At 33.0% G+C, this 24,215-nt stretch overlaps 1 protein-coding gene across 1 annotated transcript in view; it reads right to left on the bottom strand.

Annotated features, from left to right (window-relative positions):
- Nucleotides 1–24,215, bottom strand: part of RYR2 (ryanodine receptor 2) — a 522,738-nt gene that overhangs the window by 475,176 nt on the left and 23,347 nt on the right. Inside the window, exons 3-4 of the mRNA XM_051996568.1 lie at nucleotides 11,545–11,649; nucleotides 3,759–3,779 (exon numbers count right to left, since the gene is read on the bottom strand). Of these exons, the coding sequence (XP_051852528.1) occupies nucleotides 3,759–3,779; nucleotides 11,545–11,649 (126 nt within the window). The remainder of the gene's footprint in view (nucleotides 1–3,758; nucleotides 3,780–11,544; nucleotides 11,650–24,215) is intronic.

Consider the following 24,215-nt stretch of genomic DNA (forward strand, 5'->3'; position numbering starts at 1 on the left):
TCTTTGGGTTGCCTGCTTGTTTCTTTCTTTGTTTGCTGGGTTTGAGGGTGAGAATGGTAAGGCTTAGCAAGGAAATGGGAAGATGCATCAGAGAACGTGAAAATTCTACCTCAAAAAGATATTAAGAAGGAAGGGAATCAGCATAAAAATGTTAACCATTACTGATGATGAAAAACATTGGCCAAGAAATATTAAAAAGGAAATCCCATATATGGAGAAAATAATAAAGAAAATGCCCTTGATTTATGTCAGAAATGTTTCATATTTATGTCAAGCACATATTATATATCTTCATCTAAGGATGAAAACTTTGAAGCATTTTGCTCAAGTGTTTCATTTAGTTTCCTAAATGATAACATATATAATAGTGACTTACAGAGAAAAATGTGGTTGTGAACAGATCTAACCATTCTGGAGAGCAATTTAGAACTATACTCAAAAAGTTATAAAGCTGTGCATACCCTTGCAATATATTGCGATATTGCATACCTAGCAATATTATCACTGGGCTTATATCCCAAAGAGATATTAAAGCAGGGAAAGGGACCTATATGTGCAAAAATGTTTATGGCAGCCCTTCTTGTAGTGGCCCAAAACTGGAAACAGAATAGATGCCCATCAGTTGGAGAATGGCTGAGTAAATTGGGGTATATGAATGTTATGGAATATTACTGTTCTGTAAGAAATGACCAGCAGGATGTTACTGCTGAAAGAGTCATATAGCCTTAACTACACAGAACTTTGTCAGTAAAGTGATGTCTCTGCTTTTTTACTATGTTATCCAGATTTGCCATAACTTTCCTTTGAAGAGCAAGAGTCTTTTAATTTCATGGCTGCAGTGGCTGTCTGCAGTGATCTTTGAACTTGAAAATGAACTTATGCTAAGTGAAATGAGCAAAACCAGAAGATCATTATACACTTCAACAACAATACTCTACGAGGATCAGTTCTGATGGAAGTAGCTAGCCTCAACAATGAGAGGATTCGAATCAGTTCCAATTGATCAGTAATCAACAGAACCAGCTATACCCAGCAAGAGAACACTGGGAAATGAGTGTGGACCACAACACAGCATTTACACTCTTTCTGTTGTTGTTTGCTTACATTTTTATTTTTCTTCCCAGGTTATTGTTACCTTCTTTCTAAACTTGATTTTTCTTGTGCAGCAAGATAACTGTATAAATATATATACATATGTTATATTTGACAAATATTTTAATATATTTAACATGTATGGGACTACCTGCCACCTAGGGAAGGGGATGGAGGGAAGGAGGGGAAAAGTTGGAACAGAAGTTTTTGCAAGGGTCAATGTTGAAAAATTACTCATGTATATGTTTTGTCAATAAAAAGCTATAATTAAAAGAAAAGTGTCCACAGTGAAGATGGTAAGCATGTATTCTAACATTTCTGCCTAAGAAAAAAAATTTTCTGGAACATAGGATCACAAAAGGAAACAAAAAAGTAAGTAAAGCTAACTAATTGTCTCAAAGAGAGGTTAAAATTCTTTTGAGATGATAGACAAAAGGCTACTCCCATTGCACAGAAGTACTAAAAACAGTACTAAAAATAGTAAAAACTATATGACACAATTTTAAAAAAAGAATCCTAGAGTTAGAATCTGGGAAGCTAGATATGAATCCTAACTTGAAAGTATCAGAGTGATCCTGAGCATGTCAGTTTAATCACTTTTGACACCAACTATATGAAGTGAAAGTGACCAATAAAGTCCTTTCTCCTATTAAAACTATGATTCAACTCATTAGGCACACACACACACACACACACACACACACACACACACACACAACAGGAATGGGAACACTAATTAGATGGATTTCCAAAAAGGAAAGCTAGTCTTTAAATCTATGGCAAAGAGATTGGCACATTAAAATCATTTAATTATTTTCATTCATAATAAGCTAATCTGCTTTCAGATTTTGAATATGTGACCCTAATCTTCTTTTTATCTGGTACCCAGTTCAATAACCTTAAAGAAGTGAATTTATTCAACCCAGACTGAGGAAAATAAAAAAGTATCATTTTAATGGCACTATTATATTCAAGTTTAAAGTTATCTCCAAAAGAAGGAAAAAACTCAATTTTAGGGGTCCTGAAAACCTACTCATTAAAGAGTAAACCAAAGAACACAGACTAAAAAACATGTTTTACAAAGAAATATTTTTTCATCTTTATTAATACTCTCATTGTCATGATACCTGGAAGTTTTAATCTATTAGGATTAGAGGGGATAGTTGGAGGAGTATGGGAATGTAAGGGGTCACTAGAAAGATAATTAGCTTATTTTTAAAAATATAGCAACACTGTATTAAAAACTTATATGCTTAAAAACTTTAAAGTTATCTTGTAATCATCTTCTGGGCAGTAATATAAAAGGAAAGAGCACATGTAAAAGTATATAGAAAGAACAAGGAAATACTAAGAAGCAAGGAGACTAGATTTTTAGAGTATATTCAAGACTTATGAACCCCAAGGACAACAGAGAAAAAAAAAATATATATATATATATATATTTGAAGCTAATAAATAGTATGATCTCAGCCTGATGATTTCTTAAATTAAAAAAAAATCTCTTTTAATTTAAATCACTAAGGCATTAGCTCCCTACACAAAAAGTTTATAGTATAATCTTTGCTACACCCATTATAATTATTATATTAAAACAGTCAAGCTTTATTGAAAGTTTACAGTTTCAGAATGAGAAAGCAGCAAAGATAGGTTTTAAATATCAGGCCGTCTATACCCTTTTTTGTTAAAAATCTGGCAAAGCTTTCTTAGAATCATTAAATGTCAAAACTTGAAGAGTTTTGTCTATACCGTAAGTGTAGGTCTAACAATGTCACTCCTACTCAATAAACTCCAGTGGCTCCTAATCATTACCAGAATCAAATATAAAATCCTTTGTTTAGTATTCAAAGCCCTTCATAAATTAGCTACTTCTTACTTTTCTAGTCTTCTTACACCTTACTACCAACCATGTACTCTTCAATCCAGTGATACTGGCCGCTTTGCTATTCCACAAACAAGATACTCTATATTTAAGCTCTGGATATTTTTTCTGACTGTCTCCCATACCTGAAATGCTCTCTTCATCTGTACTACTGGTTTCCCTGGCTTCCTTTTAGTCCCAAGTAAAATCTCATCTTCTATAATAAACCTTTTCTAAACCCTCTTAAGTCTAAGGTCTTCACTCTCTTAATTATTTTCAATTTATCTTGCAAATAGTTTGTTTTTACATACTTTTTTTTTTTTTTTGTGGTCCCCCCATTAGACTATGAGTTCCGAAAGGATAAGGACTATCTTTTGACTCTTTTTGTATCTCCAGCTTTCTGCAGAGTGCCTGAAACTCATGAAGTACTTAATGAATGTTTACTGGCTGATGGAAAGAATCTAAGTTCCTAGAGCACATTATTTCATTATAATATTTCATTTCTTCACTTATTCTTTTTATTCTCTACCAATTATAGTACCTGCCAAAGTTTGAGGGCTTAATAAATGCCATCAATTGATAATCTAGTACATTTTATTTAGAAAACAAATCAAATCATGCCAAATAGTATCTAGAAAAAGATATTGTTAATTTAAGATCCATGGAATAAAATTAGTCAATATTTGTAATTGCTTTTTAATGATAACACAAGCAATGTCAGGAAGCAAAAGAAGGTAAGGCTTAATAACAAACATGCATTAATAGTTCATTTCACGCAAATTTTTAAAAAATACACTGAGTCACATACCCATTTTTCTATATCAACTTGCTGTGGAAAGAAAATCAAAATAAAAGTGAATAAAAGACTACCAAGGTAACAATCACTAAAATATCTTCATATAGGTCTCCAATGTCAGTCTTTTAGATTACTATTTCCTTAACTTTTAATGATAATCAAAAAAAGTTATTTATTTAAGTCATCATATCTGACTAATATTATTCAAAAATGTTGATAAATATAAAGTTGAAAATATGCACATTCATAAAACATCCACATAGGTCAACATAGTTAATGGTCAGACATGAACACAAATTTAAATTTATACTAAACAATACTATTATGTTCTTTGTTTAGGAGCTATTCTTTTAGTAATCTGATACATTTAAATACATGAATATAAAATTATGTGTATATATGTACAAAAATAATATATACATATAAATCTATAATAGATAAAATATACATTCTCCTAATCCCAATTTTCTATCTCTGTGTCATATGCAAATGGAATATATCACGATTAAAAAAAGCATTTCACATAAAGACAAAATACCAGATCTTAACAAGTAAATTTGAAATAATTTCACCACCAATAGAATTCAAAGAACACCACATTATTGAAGAGTTTGAGTTTATTTCCTAATGCTCCATGCTTGTTTTTTGTTGAAAGGTAGTCTAGAGTACTGAATCAATTGCTAACTTTGAAGCCAGGAATCAACGGTTTCATTTGCTGCATGAAACAGTAATTTGCCTTCTCAATACTGTGGTCTATCCTCTTAGAATATAAATTACAGATGCTCTTTATCTGCATTTGTAAAAAGAAATTCCAAACTAGTCATTCCTTCCACTAATGAAACTACAGATGCAGGCAAAATACTTTTCACTGAATTTTTTTTAATCATGAAATTATCAAAGGTTAGCTATTTTCCCAAATGTAATATGTACAAGAACCATGACAAAAGATTAGAATATCTTGGCATCAAGAGTGCCAAAATCAAAAACATACGATCAGATCTAAAATAATTCTACAATATACAATATTAGGTATAAGTGTATCATGAAAATGCAACGATTTCAACCTGCTATTAAACTGAATTAGATTTGCATAGCAAATGATCAAAGGATATGAACAATTTTCAGATGAAGAAATTAAAACCTTCTATAGTCATATGAAAAAAATGCTGAATCAATATTGATCAGAGAAGTACAAATTAAGACAACTCTGAAGTACCATTACACACCTCTCAGATTGGCTAATATGACAGGAAAATTCAATGAAGAATGCTGGAGGGGATGTGGGAAAACTGGGACACTAATACATTGTTGGTGGAATTGTGAATACATCCAGCCATTATGGAGAGCAATTTGGAACTAAGCCCATAGAGCTATTAAACTGTGTATACCCTTTGATCCAACACTTTGATCCAGATTTTTGGGCTTATATCTCAGAGAGATCTTAAAGAAGGGAAAGGGACCCACACATGCAAAAATGTTTGTGGGAGTCCTTTTTGTAGTGGTAAGAAACTGGAAACTGAATGGATGCCCATCAACTGGAGAATGGCTGAATAAGTTACCATATATGAATGTTATGGAATATTATTGTTCTATAAGAAATGATTAGCAGGATGCTTTCAGAGAGGCCTGGAGATAGTTACATGAACTGATGCTAAGTGAATGAGCAGAATTAGTAGATCATTGTACAAAGCAACAACAAGATTATATGGGATCAATTCTGATGGATGTGGCTCTTTTCAATAATGAGATGCTTCAGATTAGTTCCAATGCTCCTGTGATGAAAAGAGCCATCCATACCTAGAGAGGACCCAGAGAGGAACTGAGTGTGGATTACAAAATAGCATTTTCACTCTTTTTATTGTTGTTTGCTTGCATTTCATTTTCTTTCTCATTTTTTTCCTTTACAATCTGATTTTTCTTGTACAGCAAGATAATTATATACATATGTATGCATATATTGGATTTAATGCATATTTTTACCATGTTTAACATATATTGGATTACTTGCTAGATAAGGGAAGGAGAGGAAATGGGGAGAAATTGGAAAACAAGGTTTTGCAAAAGTTAATGCTGAAAAATTTTCCATGCTTAACTTTTGAAAATTAAAAAAATTTAATAAAAAAGATTTTTATATCAAAGTTTTTAAAAAAAGAACTTCACTTAACAGATAAATTTCCAGTCCAGATTTTTTATCAAGAGGTAAAAACCCTACTCATTTTAGTATGTTAGCTGATTGATATAACATCACACAGAAATATGAAAACTATTACAAATAAGCATAATAAGAGACTTGATTTATATCTTCTTTTATTTGTGTGATGAAAATTTAGTCACATTCAATTACAGTGTCATTATGTTGACCTCACCAGAAATGTACTTAAAGATCTAGTGAAAAGTTCTAAATCAAGCTTTCTAAGTTTTCCTTGTAAGATTCTATTAAGAACAAGATTTTTCAAGGAGAATTTGAAAGCTAAAAACATTTCTAAAACAAAGCTAAAAAAAAAAAAGAAATACATACTTTCCGCTTTCTTTTGATTTAGAACATAAGGTGGTCATGATCTCCCTGACTTCTCAAGGAGTGAGAACCCCCAAAAGAAGGTGATCATGCCTTCCCTGACTGCTCAAAAAAGAAGTAAAAACACCATAAAAAGAAGGTGGTCACAACCTCCCTGACATCTCAGGAAGGGAGATGAAAACACTAAAGGAAATAGGAAATCAAATCAGATTAGCAGGTTTCTAAAAGGGCTCACTTGAAACAGGTATACATAAATCCATCAATATGGGAGGTATTACACATAATTACATAAATTACATAGGTACATAGCAATATAACACAGGCTAATAGTAATGTAACAAATAACATGAATCAACATGAGAATTTATACATGTCCATAAGTCCTAGAAATAGTTCAAAAGGAATTCATTGTCCATTAATTCATGTGCCAGGAATCTAATAATTCCTGCAAGCTTTGAAGTACTGCAATAGTCTCATCAACAATTTTTCATCTCAAGGAATCCAGTGATTTCTGCTGGTTTCAAGAAGTTGAAACAGTCTCATCTTGTGTTAGGGAATCCAATGATTTCTGAAGATTTCAAAGCTCCTTCAACAGTCTCACTGTCAGCCATGCTCTTTCAGTGTCAGATGTTTCTTAAATCTTCTCCTTTGTTTTGAGGTTTTTCTCTTTTTCTGTCTCTCTCTGATGGACAAGGCAAATACGGCTCGTTGGCACCCATCTGATTCCTTCTCCATCTGTTTCCTTTTCTGGCTGTAGGAACACAAGCAAACCCTCTCTCCCAGGCAGTTAATCTATCTAATTCCCTTCTATTTACCACTTTTGGGATTTCTCATCATCATCTAGCAATTACATTGGAGCTGTTTGCACTGGATACTGCCCTGTTGGGTTAAAAGGCCTGTATTCTCCCCAACTGTAATTTCTTTCTGCCATGTGATTACTTTTAGGCTGATTGATCACATCAGAGTCCTGAACTTCTAAAGACTCTCTGGGTGTAATCTCAGCTGCCATCATGCTCCACATGTCTTTTGATTGATATCTTGGAGCTTGGCCCTGCCTCTCATTTCCTTGGGTCAATCTACATGCTGACGCCCAGTGAAAGCCTCATTTACATTTTGGACATGGGGTTTTAGGTCTTCTCTCAGCCTGTCTTCTCACTCTATCTCCATATCTACCAAATGTCCAACTTTTGCACACTGAAAACATCGATGAGTTTCTCTAGAAGTCCCTTGCCAAGAGGGACCCTGTCTTCCCATGTTCATCATAGTCTGAGTACAATAAGCACTTGTGCCCACTGTGGCACAGTGCCTTATAATCTCCTCTAAAGGAGCACCTTTGTCTAGTCCCCATTTAATTATTTTGCAAACCTCATTGGCATTTTCCTTAGCCAGATGTATGGTCATTATTTCTATAGCAGCATTATCTTCAATGGTTCTTATTATAGCTGTTTGCAAACGTCCCACAAAATCCACAAAAGGTTCATTGGGACCTTGCTCTATTTTTGTGAAATCTTCCCTTCAATCTTTTTGTCCTGGGAGGGAACCCCAAGCTTTTATTGCAGCCTTAGAAATTTGCTCATACATTGGTATGGGATAATAAATCTGTTCTGAATTCTCTCCATATTGACCTTCACCAGCTAGTTAGTCAAAAGCTACTTGTACAATACTCCTGTTTGCCTATTGCATTGGGCTTGAATCCTACATAATTTATGATACTCCGAAAGGCACAATAAATTTTGTCCCAGTTCTAAACATGTGCTAGCTATGGATTTCCTGTGGTGTTTTTCTTCTTTTAAAATAATAGTTCTCTCTGGGTGAGAGCAGGTTTCTCAGGGAGGTTTTCTGGAGGCAGCCTTAGTTTCAATCAAAGGTAATAATCACCAAATGCAGCCAGCTGGTAAAAATGCAAACGTTTATTTTCTCCTTCCAAAATAGCCTGGTTAGTTGAGGCCTATCTCTCTGCTTGGTTCTAAGAGCTCTTGCAGCTTTGTCCTTTGCTTCTACCTCTGCTTTCTCCAGCCTCCAGCCAGCTAAGTGGAAAATGGAATGAATCTTTCTTGCCTCTGAGAGAGGGCTTCTGGCTCTCAATCTCCCAGAGTGCTCTGTGTCTGTCCCAGTGTGCTCCTCTCCAATCTAATTCAGCTGAACTCCCTTGACTGGGCCTCTGTCTGCTTTTTATATCTGAGAGAGTGGGATTGTGGGATATCTCTCAGCATGCTCTCTGGCCCTAAGAGCTTCAAGGGAAGTAAGAATTCGGATATCTCATACTAAACCCTGAAATCTCCCAAACATGTGAACTCCAATGAGTAAAGGTATGAACACAAGCATTACATCAATTACATTGAGTTAACACTAGGATTCTAACATTTTCCTTGAGTTATCACCTTGTTTCAAGTTGAGTTAACACTAGGATTCCAACAATTTCCAATCATTTGGGGTTAAGATTTCATAAGACAAGTTATCTAGTAACATCTTAACATAAGAGGATATAGCCCCATAAAGAATGCAACCCTTTTTCAAATCCTTAATTTTTTCCAAATTAAAAGGAGCCTATCTTCTCCCTTTTTGTCCTGAAGAGTCAAGCTCTTCAAACACAGGATAGGCATTTATAAAATCAGATATATCTTCTCCTTCATTTTTTGCCTTAATTAATGCCTTTTCTAATCTTGTCATATTCTGCTTCACAGGAGATGCTGATTGTGTTTCTGCCTCCCCCTCTCCTCCTTCTCCCTCCAGCCATGAAGGGTTAATTGAGGGGAGAGGGATATGAGATGTGGAATGATCTAATTTCTCCTGCTGTGAAATATCATACTCAAAATTGTACTTAACTCCATTCTTATCTGATTCTTCCTCCTTTTCACCTAGTTTAGTTAGCACCTACCCCTCCTGCTCTTTCTTCTTTTTCCTTATTCTAACACATATAATTTCCTAAAGCCAGTTGTATTAAATTATATGTATTAAGCATGTCTTTGAAAATTGAATCAGGTCCATTTTTATTGCAGAATTGACAAAGATCCTCTCCTTCTAATTTCCATCCCATTGAGTTTGGATTAGAATTGTAATATTCACCTAGTTGCTTTCCTACTAATTTCCACTTGTCTAGATCCAATTCTTTTTCCATAGAGAACCAAGGACATATATACTTAACAGTTTCTAAAAGTTCAGTGATCTGCTCCAAAATTATAATCAAACCTTGGCTTTTCATAACCTTGACAATGCTCTCTAAACATTTTCCTTGAACAGAAACAGAAGACTGTTTTCTAAACATCTGTCCCATCTTAGATGAAATTCTACTTTAACTCTTTTAACAAAATTTCTTTGTTTTACTCATCCTAATTTCTGGATTGAGGACACTTTTCCACTGGATTAGGATCAGAGGCTTTTCCACTGAGATCAGAGTCCTATCAGCCCCACGTTGGGCACCAAAATGTGGTGTTCTCTTCTTTTGTATAAGATATATGATTGCTCTCTCTGGGAGCAGGTTTCTTGGAGAGGTTTTCTGGAGGCAGCCTTAGTTTCAATTCAAAGTAATAATCACTTCAAACACAGCCAGGAGTTAAAATCCAGTCCTTTATTGTGTCCTTCAAAGTCTTGAGCTTCAGTCTCTAGCTCCCTCCGAATGTCTCCAGCCAGCACAAAGGTGGAATATGTAATGAATCTGTTTCCGCCTCCAAGAGTGGGCTTCTGTGTGGGCTTCTGTGTCTGTGTGTCTGGCCCTGAGAGCTTCTTGCTTGTATGTTGTACACCAAGTACATACCAATCATTATATCACTGGGAAACCATTATTTGTTGTAGGATTAAATCAATTCTAAACTAGATTTAAACATTGTTTCCTCAATTCCACTTAGTACCTTGTTTCAATCCTGACCCATAACATTTCCTTGTAGGATCAGATCAATCATACTGAACCATGCTAAATTAGATAATTATTGTCTCTATCAACTCTAATGGCTTAATACTTTATAAGCATTCCAACATATACTGAGTGGAGAAAAAGCCTTAATTCATTCATTTTTACTATAATTATGGATATCTAGCTTCTTATCTGGATTCTAGATAAAACAAGTGATCCCATTTCATTCCATTTTCTCTAGCAGAATGTCTCCTTTATCAGATTCATTTTTACATTAATTTTCAATTTCTTCCTATCTATTGGCTGTTTCTATGATACCTACAAATATTGCCACATCTCCCTCATCCTTAAAAAACTATCCCTTGATCCAATGATCTCCTTTTCATGTCTAAAATCCATGCAAAGATCATATACAATAGGTACCTATACCTCTAATTTTCTTTTAAACTCTCTGCAGATTGGCTTCTCAATTCATCATTCAAGTGAAATAACCCTCTCCAAAGTTATCAATTATTTAATCCCAAATCTGAAGGTTTTTTTTTTCTTTAATCTACATGCCTCTTGACCTCTCTACAGCTTCTGATACTATCAAAAAGCATCCTCCTATTAGATATTTGTAACACTTCTCTCTTCTGATTCTCTCCTTTCCACTCTGTCCTATATTTGATAAAACACTACACTGAGGTTGAATTTCTATTAAACTGCATTGGTTTTAATTATATGAAATAATTTTGAATATCTGCTTTATGATTGCTCCTTTGCCACAATATATTTTCTTTTCTTTGAATTCAGATCTTCTTGATTCTAAATTTCACATTCAGTCTCCTCTATCATTTACATAATTAGGGAAAAATGTAGAAAAAGTTAAGGAAAGATATGATCATTGTCACTAAGCAGCCCAGTTTTAAGAAGAATAATGAAAAGAATATCTATTTGCAAAACTACAACAGAACTTAGGCTTTTATAATACCTTCCCTATCTCTGCATTCCAAATAATATATACGATTGTACTATGAAATTTTATTACAAAACTAAAAATAACTCAGAATAAAATAAATGATAATGAAATGTGATCACACAGAGCAGTTAGCAACACATATAAACTGTTGCTAAGTGTTTTGTTTTGTTTTTTTTAACACTGAAAATAAGCATAACATTAAATCACAATAAAAATGCTGTTATCAATCATCAGAATATATTTCAATGACAAAGGATTTCCCAATGAATCGACATAGTATTTAAGTTTTTATAGCACAGAAATCATTTAGCTAAAGAATATTTAAATAAATTTGAAGAAATGACTAAAGACATTGCTTTAATATATTAAAAGAAAATTCTAGAATGTGGTTATACCTGTAAAAGAAATAGATTAGTTGATTATATGATGCTAAGTTCATTTTATGTTAAAATTTTACATGGACTTGAGTACTTGCCCCTTCTGCTTTCTCCATCGTGTTGGCCAGCATCTCTTGGAGAGCTCGGACAGATAAGGATTGTTCCAACACAAAGGTACATATTGATAGGTCTGGAGGGACATTCTATTTAAAAAAGGGAAAAAATTAAATTATTAATTTTGTCATTGTCAATTAACCAGGAATAACCCCATTTTTTTCTTTTAGATATGCTTTACAAAGTAAAGTTAACACTTTATGATTGTCTAGTTATTTCAGGCTATGCCAGATACAAACTAAGATTGAAAAGCATAAAGCTCATAAACATACAGCTTTGATAATTCAAAAATTATTAATAATCATAACTTGGCTTGTCCTCCTCCTGGTATAAGCCTAAAATTCCTCGCAAAAAATTTTTTTCTTATATTAACTGAAATATACTTTCTTTATATTTTTCATTGATTCCTTTTATATTCTTGACTTTTTTCTTCCAAATAAATTTTGTTATTATTTATTCTAATTCAGAAAAAAATTTTGGTAATTTAATTCATATGGTTTGAATATATATGTATATATATAGTAGTTTAGGTAAGATCATCATCTTTATTAAATTAGCCATGCCTATCCATGAACAATTAATATTTCTCCAATTATTGATATATAGGAAGGCTGATGATTTATGTGGATTCACTTTATATTCTGCTACTTTGCTAAAATTATTACTTTGACTGTTTAGTTGAGCTTTTCCAAGTATATCATCATATCATCAGCAAGAAAAAATAGGTTTATTGCCTCATTCCCCATTCTGATTCCTGTGCTGACAATTATCAAATCTACCCATCCTGCCCAAACTTTTCTGAGGAACTCCAATCCTGTATTTCTGCCTTTCAGACATCTTAAATGGAAAGTTCAGCAGACATTTTAATCTCAAATTTAATTTATCCAAAATGAAATTCACTATCTTTCCCCCCACACTCCCTACCTTCCCTACTACTATGTTATCTTCCCAGTCCCAAATAAAAAACAAAGAAAATATAGGTTGGGTTACATAAAACAATAAGGGATGATTATTTTCCTCTAGATTTTTTTTTCCTTTTTAAATCAAGAGCTAGCTAATACTAAATAATTTCTTTGTTGAATCATGTGTTCCCAGTAGTTTTATAATTCCTGCTTTAAACTTTAGGCAAATCTACTTCTCAAAAAAGCTTTCACAAAAAGTTTTGATTTGTTTTCTCTTGAATATTGTGAAAATTCTTGATCAGAGGTATGAACACAACAGATGGCAGTCTAAGGAGCAAGTGGATATGCTTACAGATTGGGTATGTAGTAATGAGAAATTCAAATCCTAAATGTTCCAAAAGCTTTGCCTTTGTTCCTTGTGCCATGGTGAAAGAGGTTGATGCAGATGAATGCAAGACTCCACAAAATCTATAGCAGACTTGTTGAATCAAAGATAAATGTGTTTATGTTCAATAACATTTGTAGAAGCCTTTTTGTAGTACAAGGAATAGGAAATTGAGTAAATATCCATCACTTGGGAATGGCTGAATAAGAGATAGTATATGAACGGAAATGGAATATTACTGCTCTATGAGAAATGTGAAGCAGGCTGATTTTCAGAAAATCCTGGAAAGACTTACATGAATTGATGCTTAGTGAAGTGAGCAGAACCAAGAGAACATTGTGCACAGTAACAACAAGATAATGGGATGATAAACTATGATGGACTTTGCTCACTTTTTCCCTTATGGTCTAATTTTTCTTGCACATGACAAATATGGAAGCATGTTTAAAAGGAGTGCACAAATTTAACCTATATGAGATCGCTTGCTATCTTGGGGACAGAGGAGGCAAAAACAGGAAGGAAAAAATTTGGAACACAAAGTCTTACAAAAATGAATGTTGGAAACTATCTTTATATGTATTTGGAAAAATAAAATACCATTGAGGAAAAAAATAGATGTGTCTAGAGAAGATTCTCAAAGACCAGGTACCCACTTCACTGCAAAAACAAATTTGTGGCTATTTTGTAACTAATGTTTGTAGCCAATATTAAGAAAGACATAGAGAAATATCACTTAAAAGACCTAACAGTATGAAAAGACTGAAGTGATTGAGATCATTTTGGACCAAGGAAGTGACAAAAAAAGAGAGGTTTTGCTTTTGTTACTTTTAATTACCATGATTTTGTGGACAAGACTATTATTCAAAAGTACAATAGTGAGGATAACTACAATTGTATAGTATAGGAAGTCTTGTCTAAGTAAAATATGGTCAATGCTTTGTTTAGTCAGATATTGTAGAGCTTCTAGAAATTTTGGTGATGGCCATGGAAGTTACTTTGGTGTAAATAACTAGCAGTGGTGGAAACTTTATTGGTGGTTTTGATAGCAGCCATGATGTTGGAGGATATTAATGAATTTGCAATGATAGTGATATGAAGGAAGTGGCTCTGGTTACTATGAAAGAAACAGAGACATTGAACATGGTGAACAGGGTTACATAAAACAAGACAGAGTTTTTGGTAGCAATTATTCTAACTAGGCAATGGAGGATGTAGTAGCATCCCCTCTAAGCATTCCCCTCACCCTACTTCCCTATATTTCTGCCACAAAAATATTCTGACATGATCACCCTGTTTAATAAATGTCAGTAGCTCTCCTATAGCATCAAATATAAATTTTTCTCTTTGGCAATTAAAGCCCTTTAAAACTAAGTTCCAATATATTTTTCCAGATTTTTTATATATTTATTCTTTCTTATTATCTATTACTCCCTTGTTATACATTATTCCTTTTCCTGGACTCTACAAACCAGCCAAATTATCTTCTTGCTATTTATCACACTCATAAAACATACACACACATGCTTAGCCTTTATGAATAATTTCATTTGGACATGGACATAGGGTTGATGGATGGCATCTGTGTTATTGAGGAGAAAGTACTCACTCATACAGATGACATTACTGAATCAACAAAGTGTTATTATATTTGTTATACATATTAGAGATATGTTTCAAATTTTTATAAGCAGTTTTAAACACACATATAGATAATACATATAAACATATATATAGATACACACACACACACACACACACACACACACACACACACAAAGACAGAGACAGAGAGAGATGGAAACAGACAGAGAAAGAGCCAGGTATGGCACAGTAACTAGAGAGCAGGGCCCAGAGTCAAGAAGACTCCTCATACTGAGTTCACATTACTAGCTGTGTGACACTGAGCAAGTCACTTAACTCTGTTTCCTCATTTTTAAAGTAAGCTAGAAAAGGAAATGGCAAACCATTCCAGAATCTTGGCCAAGAAAATCACAAATGTGGGACTAAACATGCAATTCAATACAGCTATCATGTAATCTGAGGTAATTTGATATAGCTAATGTTATTTATCTACATCTGCATGAAGTAAAATGCAGTGTCTGAATAACTGATACAATGAAATGTAAATTACAAAATTCTAAATATTATAGCTAACATTACTCATTTAGATGAAAATATCAAAAGTATTTAATGCTATATTTAAAGCTGGAAAGGATTATATCTAATCCACCTCCTTAATTTTATATTTAAGGAAAATGAGGTCCAAGAGGATTAAGTAATATACCCTACCTCAGACAAATACTAAGAGGAGTCAAGATTCAGACACAAGTTTTCCAATTCATCACCACTGTGAGGATTTCCATTACCAGTAGGTAATGGTACCCTAGTACCAGTAAAAGATAATGGTACCCTAATTTTCAAAAAGCCTAAACACAGGAACTCTAAAATTCAAGTTTAATTTATTCACTCACATATGCATGCATTCATTAATTCAATAAATATTTGTTGTCATATGCACTGCACCATATATTAGTGGAAATATTATTTTAAAAATAAAAATAAGTGTCCAATCTTTTATTGATGACACAAACATTTTCTTAGAACCCTTAACAAATTTTACTAGTATTTCTTCCTATTAACAACCCTCCAGAGGTCTAAAATAACACTAAAATTTTCCATAAATCTTAACAATTTCTATTTCTTCTTAACCTGCCAGCCTCTCTCTGCAGTCTGGTATAATGTTCTTCAGATAGGTACACTGATATTTTGTCTGCCTTCCAAACCAAATTGACAGCCAAAAGCTGTGATTTTTCTCCCAAATTCCTATTGATATGTATTTAAGAGATAAGAAAATAGAAAGAAATCTCTCATTTCTGACAGCTGTTTAGCAGTTTTCTCCCAAGCATAAAAATGCAATACGTAAGGTATGGACTGGTTTAACAATGTACATCAATTTGCAAGGCCATGATTAGCATACCTTTTGTGAAAAACTTATCCTGCCAAAACAATCTCCTTTCCTTTTTCCAAAGAGTGACAGGTCTCATACAGACAGGTAATGTAAAACTCCAGATAGAGTGAGCAGGAAAGAAATGTACTTACATCTCTAAAATGGCAACTCTCAGTCTTTTACTTTCTAAAACCACTTTACTCTCATTCAACTCCTCCCTCTGAGACTAAAAATGGAAGGGAATAATTAAGAGAGCAAGAAATTCAAGTTTAAAACTCGTTTTGTGAAAAATTAAAATAAAACAAACCAGAAATTGGAGATGGTATAATTTTGAGGGTTTTAAGTAAAATAATGTAGTTATTTTCGTGACTTTTTGATAAAATATACTCAGCATTATTAGTAATAAAAATAAAAGCAAAATACCTTGAATTTGAATAAAACAATGCACAATTTCAAAATGATTCAATTATATTATATTAAATTTTAGAGAAGTTTTGGTAGATCAAATAGGTTAGGAGTTTTATGAAGTTCCTGGAACACCTTGAAAGTGTTGAGCAGATCCTGGAACACAAGAGTTTTATGAGACTCCTGGCACACATTGAGAGCTTTGTGAAGTTCCTGAATTGAGAGTTTTGTGTGGCTCCTATACTTGTCCTCCCACCACTCTTCTAGTAACCACTATTTTATTCTTTTATCATTCTTTGCAAATCTGAAGGATATGAAGTGGCATTTCTCCTATTATTATTAGAAATATTTTTCATACAATTGTAGATAATTATTTTTCATTTGATAATTGCTTGCTCACCTACTGTGATTAAGTATTACCTGAGGAATAATTCTTATCCCTAGGCATTTGTGTTGATTCTTTTTCATTATCTTGAATAGCAAATCTTTCTCAATCCTTCAAAGTACTTTCCAATTCAGGGCTTCCTTCCATCTATACTGTATTTATTTTGTATATTCTGATGTATGTATGTGTGGTTCCTGCCTCCCCAAAAGTAGGATTTTTGAGGGCAGAGACTTTTTTAACTTATACTTTGTATCTTCAGTGCTGAATACACCATCTGGCACATAGATAGCACTGAATAAATGCTTGTTGCCTGACTTTTCAGGAAAATTTGCTGTGGAAATGTTCTCAAGTATTTCCCTACTAATTTTAACTGCATTTATTTTACATGTTTGGAAGATTTTCAATTTAATGTAATGAAAATTTTCCATTTTATTTTTATATTCATCTCTCTTTTTTAGATAAAAATGAAATCATGAGCAATTGTTAATATTATATTCGGCATTATGTACCAATATTAACTAGATATTGATGTATAGATTTCATTCTCTTTTACCTCTCCCTATCGTATGTAGTACGATATACCTTTTGTGAAAAACTTATCCTGCCAAAACAATCTCCTTTCCTTTTTCCAAAGAGTGACAGGTCTCATACAGACATGTAATGTAAAACTCCAGATAGAGTGAGCAGGAAAGAAATGTATTTACATCTCTAAAATGGCAACTCTCAGTCTTTTACTTTCTAAAACCACTTTACTCTCATTCAACTCCTCCCTCTGAGACTAAAAATGGAAGGGAATAATTAAGAGAGCTTAAAGTAATATAGCATAATGGCTTCTTTCTCTATTCTTGCAAATAACTTACATCATACTGCAATTAGTTCTTTGGATATTTGTATAAATCACTCTAAATCCAATTGAATTTGGTAGTTTTTTTTTCCCCCCCCTCTGGGAGTTAATTTATGGCTTTTCTCTTTTCTGAGATTGAGTTGGCTAAATCATCTATTGCTTGTTCTGTTAATCTGGACAGTTTATAGTTGGAAATATTCCTCTGTATATGGTAAGTCACAAATTTTGTTGGTATATAATAAATATATTTCTTCTTTATTTTTTCTATTTTTCTTTTTCATTTTAACATCATTTATCTGATTTTTCTAATCAAAATAGCTAATGATTTTTCTATTTTATTTTTTCTTTCAAAAAGCAGTCTTATTGTATTTATTAATCACTTAATGTTTTCTTTTTCTAGATTTTTAAATTTTCATTATTACTTTTTTGTTACTTTTCTTAACTTTTTGAGTTCCATATCTAAATAAATGATTTACTCTCTTTTGTTTTGTTTTGTTTTGTCAAAATATTTGCTTGAGCCAGTGGGCTTCTAATTGCTGTAATTTCATCATTTATATCCTGATTCTGATACCCACACTAATATTTCTTGACTATTTTCAACCCATGTTCTTGTTCTACAACTAGAATGAACTAGCCATTATGTCAGTTTCTCTCCTTGGAACTTCAGGCTTCTCATCACAGAATTTCTAGACTTACCCATGACCTTCATGTCATATTTTAGTTCACATCTAGCATTTCCTTCTCTTATTTTCCACCTTTAGTTCTGAGAACAATGATCAAATCAACACAATTATTCTATGAAAGAATATATCAATTAATTACTCTATGACTCCATTCACCATCCCTGTGACTTTCCTAACTAAAACACCATTCACCCTTTCACTTTTGTGTATTTTCTTCCCCTATTGGAATGTAAGCTCCTTGAGAGTTATCACAGTTTTATTATTTGAATTTCCTTTTTTCTAATCAAATTTTATTCTTAATCAACAATAAACAATCTAATTTTTCTCCATCCCACTTTCCCTCTTACTCACTTTTTGTGCCACATACCAATTCACTCTTTCCTTTGAGGCTTTGCATGCAGTCTTGATAGTCCTCTTTTGAGTTAGCATTTTAATCTTCCTTGATACCATAGTAACTTTCTATGGTCAAGTTCTTTGTTTGTTGCTTGTTATTTTCAGCCTATTTCGTTATTTTTAAGTTTGAGCTCTGCCCTCTGGATTGCAGCGGGCAGTGACTGCTTGCCTGCTGCTGTACTTCTGTGTAGGGTTATCAGGCCTGGCCCCACACCTGGTGCTGTTCTCAGGCTGTTTGAAGGCTGACTGCTTGCCTGCTGCTATACTTGGGCCTCTGGGACCTTAGTTATTGACCCAAACTAGGGCTCAAGACTTCTCTGCTAGCTTGCTGGGGCATGGCCTGCTGCCTGCTTATGTGGATGCTACCTGCCTTGGAGGGTACTCTCCTTTTACCTAAGAATGACACAGACCTGGCGCACAAAAAGAACTCCTAGCAGATTTCAAAATGATTTTTAAAATTATAGATGAGGGGTACAAGAATAATTAAGAAAAGAAATTAGAGTGATGAAAGAGTATCACAAAAAATCATGAAAAGGAAGCACAAAAAATGTAAAAAGATGATCAAAATTTATTGAAGAGAATAACTCCTTAAAAAGTAGAATTGGATAGTAGAAGCTTATGACTTCTGAAGATATCAAAAATCTAACAAAATCAAAAGAATTTAAAAATAGAAAAAACTATGAAATATCTCATTGACTTAGAAAATTTATCCAGAAAAGATAATTTAAGAATTATTGGTCTATTTGAAAGTCATGATCAAAAAGGAACTGTACATCATTCCTCAAGAAATTGTCCCAAAAAACCCTAAAACATTGCCCTAATATCCTAAAACCAGAGAGTAAAATAGACATTGAAAGAATCCACTAATAACCTCTTAAAATCAATTTGATATTTTTAAAAAAGAATAAAATCAAATTGCCAGTTTCAAAAATGAAAAGGGCAAAATCACTACTAATGAAAAGAAAATTAAATTACTAGGAACTATTTTGCCCAATTATATGACAAAAACAATCTACCAATCTAAATGAAATAGATGAATATTTACAAAAACATAAATTGCCCAGAATAACAGAAGAATAAATAGAATACTTAAATTAGTCCATGTTAGAAATAGAAATCAAACAAGCCATCAGAAAACTCCCTAAGAAAAAAATCATCAGGGTCAGATGGGTTCACAGTTGAACTCTACCAAACATTTAAAAAACAATTAATTCCAATATTATATAGACTATTTAGAAAATTGGGTGAAGGAGTTCTATCACATTTCTTTTATGACACAAATATGGTGCTAATATCTACACAAAGAAGAGCTAACATAGAGAAAGGAAAAATACAGACTAACTTCCCTAATGAATATTGGTGAACAAATCTTAAATGAAATACTAGCAAAGAAATTACAGCAACATATCACAATAATCAAATATTATACCTAGATAGGATTTATACTAGGAACGCAGGGCAGGTTCAATATTAGAGAGACAAAAACAACAGAAATTATATGATAATCTCAACAGATGCAAAACAAAAAACATTTTGACAAAATATAGCACCTATTTTATTAAAAACATTAGAGAACACAGGAATGAATAGAATTATCCTTAAAATAAGAACTATCTACCTGAAACCCTCAACAAGCATTTATCTGTAATGGGGATAAGTTAGAAGCCTTCCCAATAAGATCAAGGGTGAAGCAAGGATTCCCATTATCACCACTATAATTCAATTTTGTGTTAGAAATGTTTGCTACAGCAATACGACAAGAAAACGAAATTGAAGGAATTAGAATAGGCAATGAGAAAACAGAACTATCATTTTCTGATAATATAATGATATACTTAAAGAGACTCCTATGGAATTAACTAAATAATTAATTAAATCATTTAAATTTATTTAAATTATTAATTTAATTGTTAATTATTATTAATAATTAATATATAATATAAATAATTAATTATTAAATATTAATTAATAAAATAATTTATTTAAATTTAAAAAATTTAAATGGAAATAATTAACAATTTTAGCAAAGTTACAGCCTCATTTCTCAAATAATATAAAGATCACTGAGTCAAATTTATAGAAATAAGAGTCAGTCCTGAACTGATAAATGGTCCAAGAAAATGAACAAGCAGTTTTCATATAAGGAAATCAAAGCTATCTATAGATGCACATAAAATAAAAGCTCTAAATCATTATTGATTACAGAAAAGTAAAGTAAGACAACTATGAGGTACTACTTCACACCTATCAGATTGATTAATATGACAGAAAAAAATGATAAATATTGGAGATGTGGGAAAGTTGGGATACTATTATACTGTTAGTGGAGTTGTGAATTGATGCAATTATTCTAGAGAGGAATTTACAAGTATTCCAAAAGGCAAGCACTACCACTATTAGGTCTGTATTTTAAAGAGAACAAAAAATAAGAGGAAAGGACCTACCTTTACAAAAATTTTTATAGGGATTTTTTTTTTTGTGGTGGCAAAGAATTAGAATTGAGGGGATGCCCATCAATTGGGAATGGCTGAACAAGTTGTGTTATATGGATGGAATGGAATATTATTATGATGAAAGAAATGATGAGCAGAATAGGTTTAGAAAAAACTGAAAAGACTTATATGAATGGATGGAAAGTGAGGTAAACAGAACCAGGAGATATTGAATACAGAAATATCAGAGGATGATCAACTATGAATTACTTAGCAATTGCCAGCAATACAATGATTCAAGACAATTCCCTCATGGTTGCTGCAATAATTTTTCTTTGACTTCAAAGCTCTGGATTTTGACTATAATGTTGCTGAAATTTTTTATTTTATTTTTCTTTTTTTGAATAAAAGCTTTTTTATTTTTAAAACATATGTATAGACAGTCTTCAATATTCACCCTTGCAAAAGCTCATGTTCCAAATTACTTCTCCTTTCCTTCCCTTTACACCCTCCCTTAGACAGTAATCATCCAATACAGGTTAAGCATATGTAATTCTTATATACATATTTCCACAATTATCATGCTACACAAGAAAAATCAGATTTCTGTCTTTTTTGTTTTAATATTTCTTGGTTTCTAATAGAATCATTAGCTAATTTGCAGGAATTTGTTGTGTAGATAAGTTTTTGTTAACTGTGATAATTTATTAATTCATTTTCTAATTCTTTCCTCCATATTTTCATATCTTTTTCAATTCCCCCTCATATTCTCATTTCATTTATTAAAATATTTTTAAACTTTAAAAAAATCTCTTGCATCATCTCTTTTGGGAATTCTTTCCAATTCTTCCCAATTCTTTGGGAACATTCTCAAGATGTTTTTCTTTGAGACTTGCTTATGAATGTTTTACTGTCATTTTCTTCCTCTAGATTTGTGTCTTATTCAACTTGTCGCCATAAAGTTGCTTTGTTTTATTTTGTTTTTTAAAAGAATTTATTGATTGTTGTTATTAGTTTCTTTGCTCATTTTTCCAGCTTATTTCTTGACTGCAGAATTTATGTTAAGGTTAGGCTTCACACTTCTGGAAGGAATGTATAGTCTAATGTTGCTGATGCTTTCTTAGGTATTGAATGTTGTTATTGTAAGATTTCAAAGAACAGCTCAGGCTAAGTCTGCAAGCTTTCAATGCTACTAAAACAGTATGACCCAGAGCAAAATCTGATTTGTTTTAATATTTCTTGATGTTTGATGGAATCATTATATTCTATTTGATCCCTTCTGATTTACAGTGAGTTTGTTGTTTAGGTTCATCTGAACTCAGTAAGTTCTTCACATTTGTTCGAGTCTGACCAAAACATTTGTGGATTTGCCTTGATTGAGGTTACAGATTCATCCATTATTGGCCACCTGAACCAGTTGCTTCAAAATGAGAGAACTGCAGGTTCATCTTTGATCTAAGATTCTTGTCTTGGTTAAGATTGTTTCTCGATGGGCTTTAGACTGGGCTGAATGCTAGAACTAAGAGCCAACTCCACTTTGCTCTTGGAGTCAATTACATTGCTGCTGCTGCTTGCTTCTAAAAGTACAGAGGCTAGGATGAGGCCAGGACATGTCTTTTCCTGTCCTCTCACCTCAAGATGCAGTTTTTCCCCCCCTTAATCCAGTCTTCTTACTCCTCACCCCACTCATTCTTTTATTCAGTGACACTGGCCTTCCTGCTTTCTTCAAAAATAATATTCCATTTCCTTACTCTAAATTTTCACTAGTTTATTTTTTTCCCATGCCTCAAACAACTCTCCCTTCTCATCTCTGACTCGTAGCTCTTTTGGGGTTTTTTTCAGTCTCAGCTAAAGTCCCACTGCTTTTGCAAGAAGTTTTTCCCATTCCTCATTAAACTTAGTGCCTTCTTACAAAATTATCTTCAGTTTATCCTATATGTTGTTTAAACCTAATTATTTGCATGTTGTCTTGCCTCATTAGATTGAGAGTTCTTTGGAAACAGAGACAGTTTTTGCCTTTTTTTTTTTTTAATTTCTAACACTTAGTACAATTACGTTAAATGCCTAAATAGCATAGAAACATTTGAAAGGTTTTATATGACCAGAAAAAGATACACTGATCATTTTTTTTAAACTGCAGATGTGAACTGATGCAGCCATTCTGAAGAGCAATTTGTAACTATACCTAAAGGAATATAAAACTGTGCATACCCTTTGATCCAGCAATATCACTACTAGGTCTATATCCCAAAGAGATCATCAAAAAGAGTAAGGATCTAAATGTACAAAAATATTTATAGCAGCTATTTTTGTGGTGGAAAAGAATTAGATAGTTGTGGTATATGAACTTAATAGAAAACTATTGTTCTATAAAAATAATGAGCAAGTAGATTTCAGAAAAACTTGGAAGATTTAAATAAACTGATGCTGAGAAAATGAGCAGAACCAGGGGACCATCATTCACAGTAACAGCAACATTGTTTTGATGATCAACTATGATAGGCTCATGTGGTGTTCTCTTCTTTTCTAGAACATGATGGTTCTCTCTGAGAGCAGGTTTTTTGGGGAAGTTTTCTGAAGGCAGCCTTCGTTTCGGTTCAGAATAATAACCACCTCAAATGCGGCCAGGGATTAAAGTACAATCCTTTATTGTCTCTTCCAAAATAGACCAGTTAGCTTTCTTTGGTTCTGAGAGCTCTTGTTGCTAGTCCTTTGCCTCAGCCAATTTCAGCCTCCAGCTCCCTCTGAATCCTGGCTCTGAATCTCCCAACTGAATTCCAATCTCTTCAGCTCACTCCTGCTTTCTCTATCTCCCGAAGTCTTCTCTTCCTCCTGGAGGCTTCTAGCTTATATAAGCTCTCTAAAGTTGTGAACTCTAAAGTGTGACCTCTAATGTGTAAACTCTCTTAAAGGTGTGAACTCTAATGTGTGACCTCTCAAAGGTGTAAACCTAAGCACACAAGCATTTTTTCCATCGACTCCAGTGAGTCAACACCTTGTTTCAAGTTCTGGCCTATAGCAGACTTAGCTCTTCTTAGCAATATTATGATCCAAGAGAATCCAAAAGATCTGTGATAGAGGCTTCACACTGGGGTTGGATGCTAGAACTGAGACCTTGCTCCACTTTATACTCAACTACATACAAGCATAAAGAAATTGTCAAGAACTGCATAGGATTTTATCTTGAGAGGACGTGATATATATTGGAGAAGGGAATGCCTCTAAAGATTACATTAAATACACAGATCAAAGACTTAGGACTAAAAGAATATTAGAAAT

Source organism: Antechinus flavipes, chromosome 4 (assembly GCF_016432865.1).
Source record: "Antechinus flavipes isolate AdamAnt ecotype Samford, QLD, Australia chromosome 4, AdamAnt_v2, whole genome shotgun sequence".
NCBI lineage: Eukaryota > Metazoa > Chordata > Mammalia > Dasyuromorphia > Dasyuridae > Antechinus > Antechinus flavipes.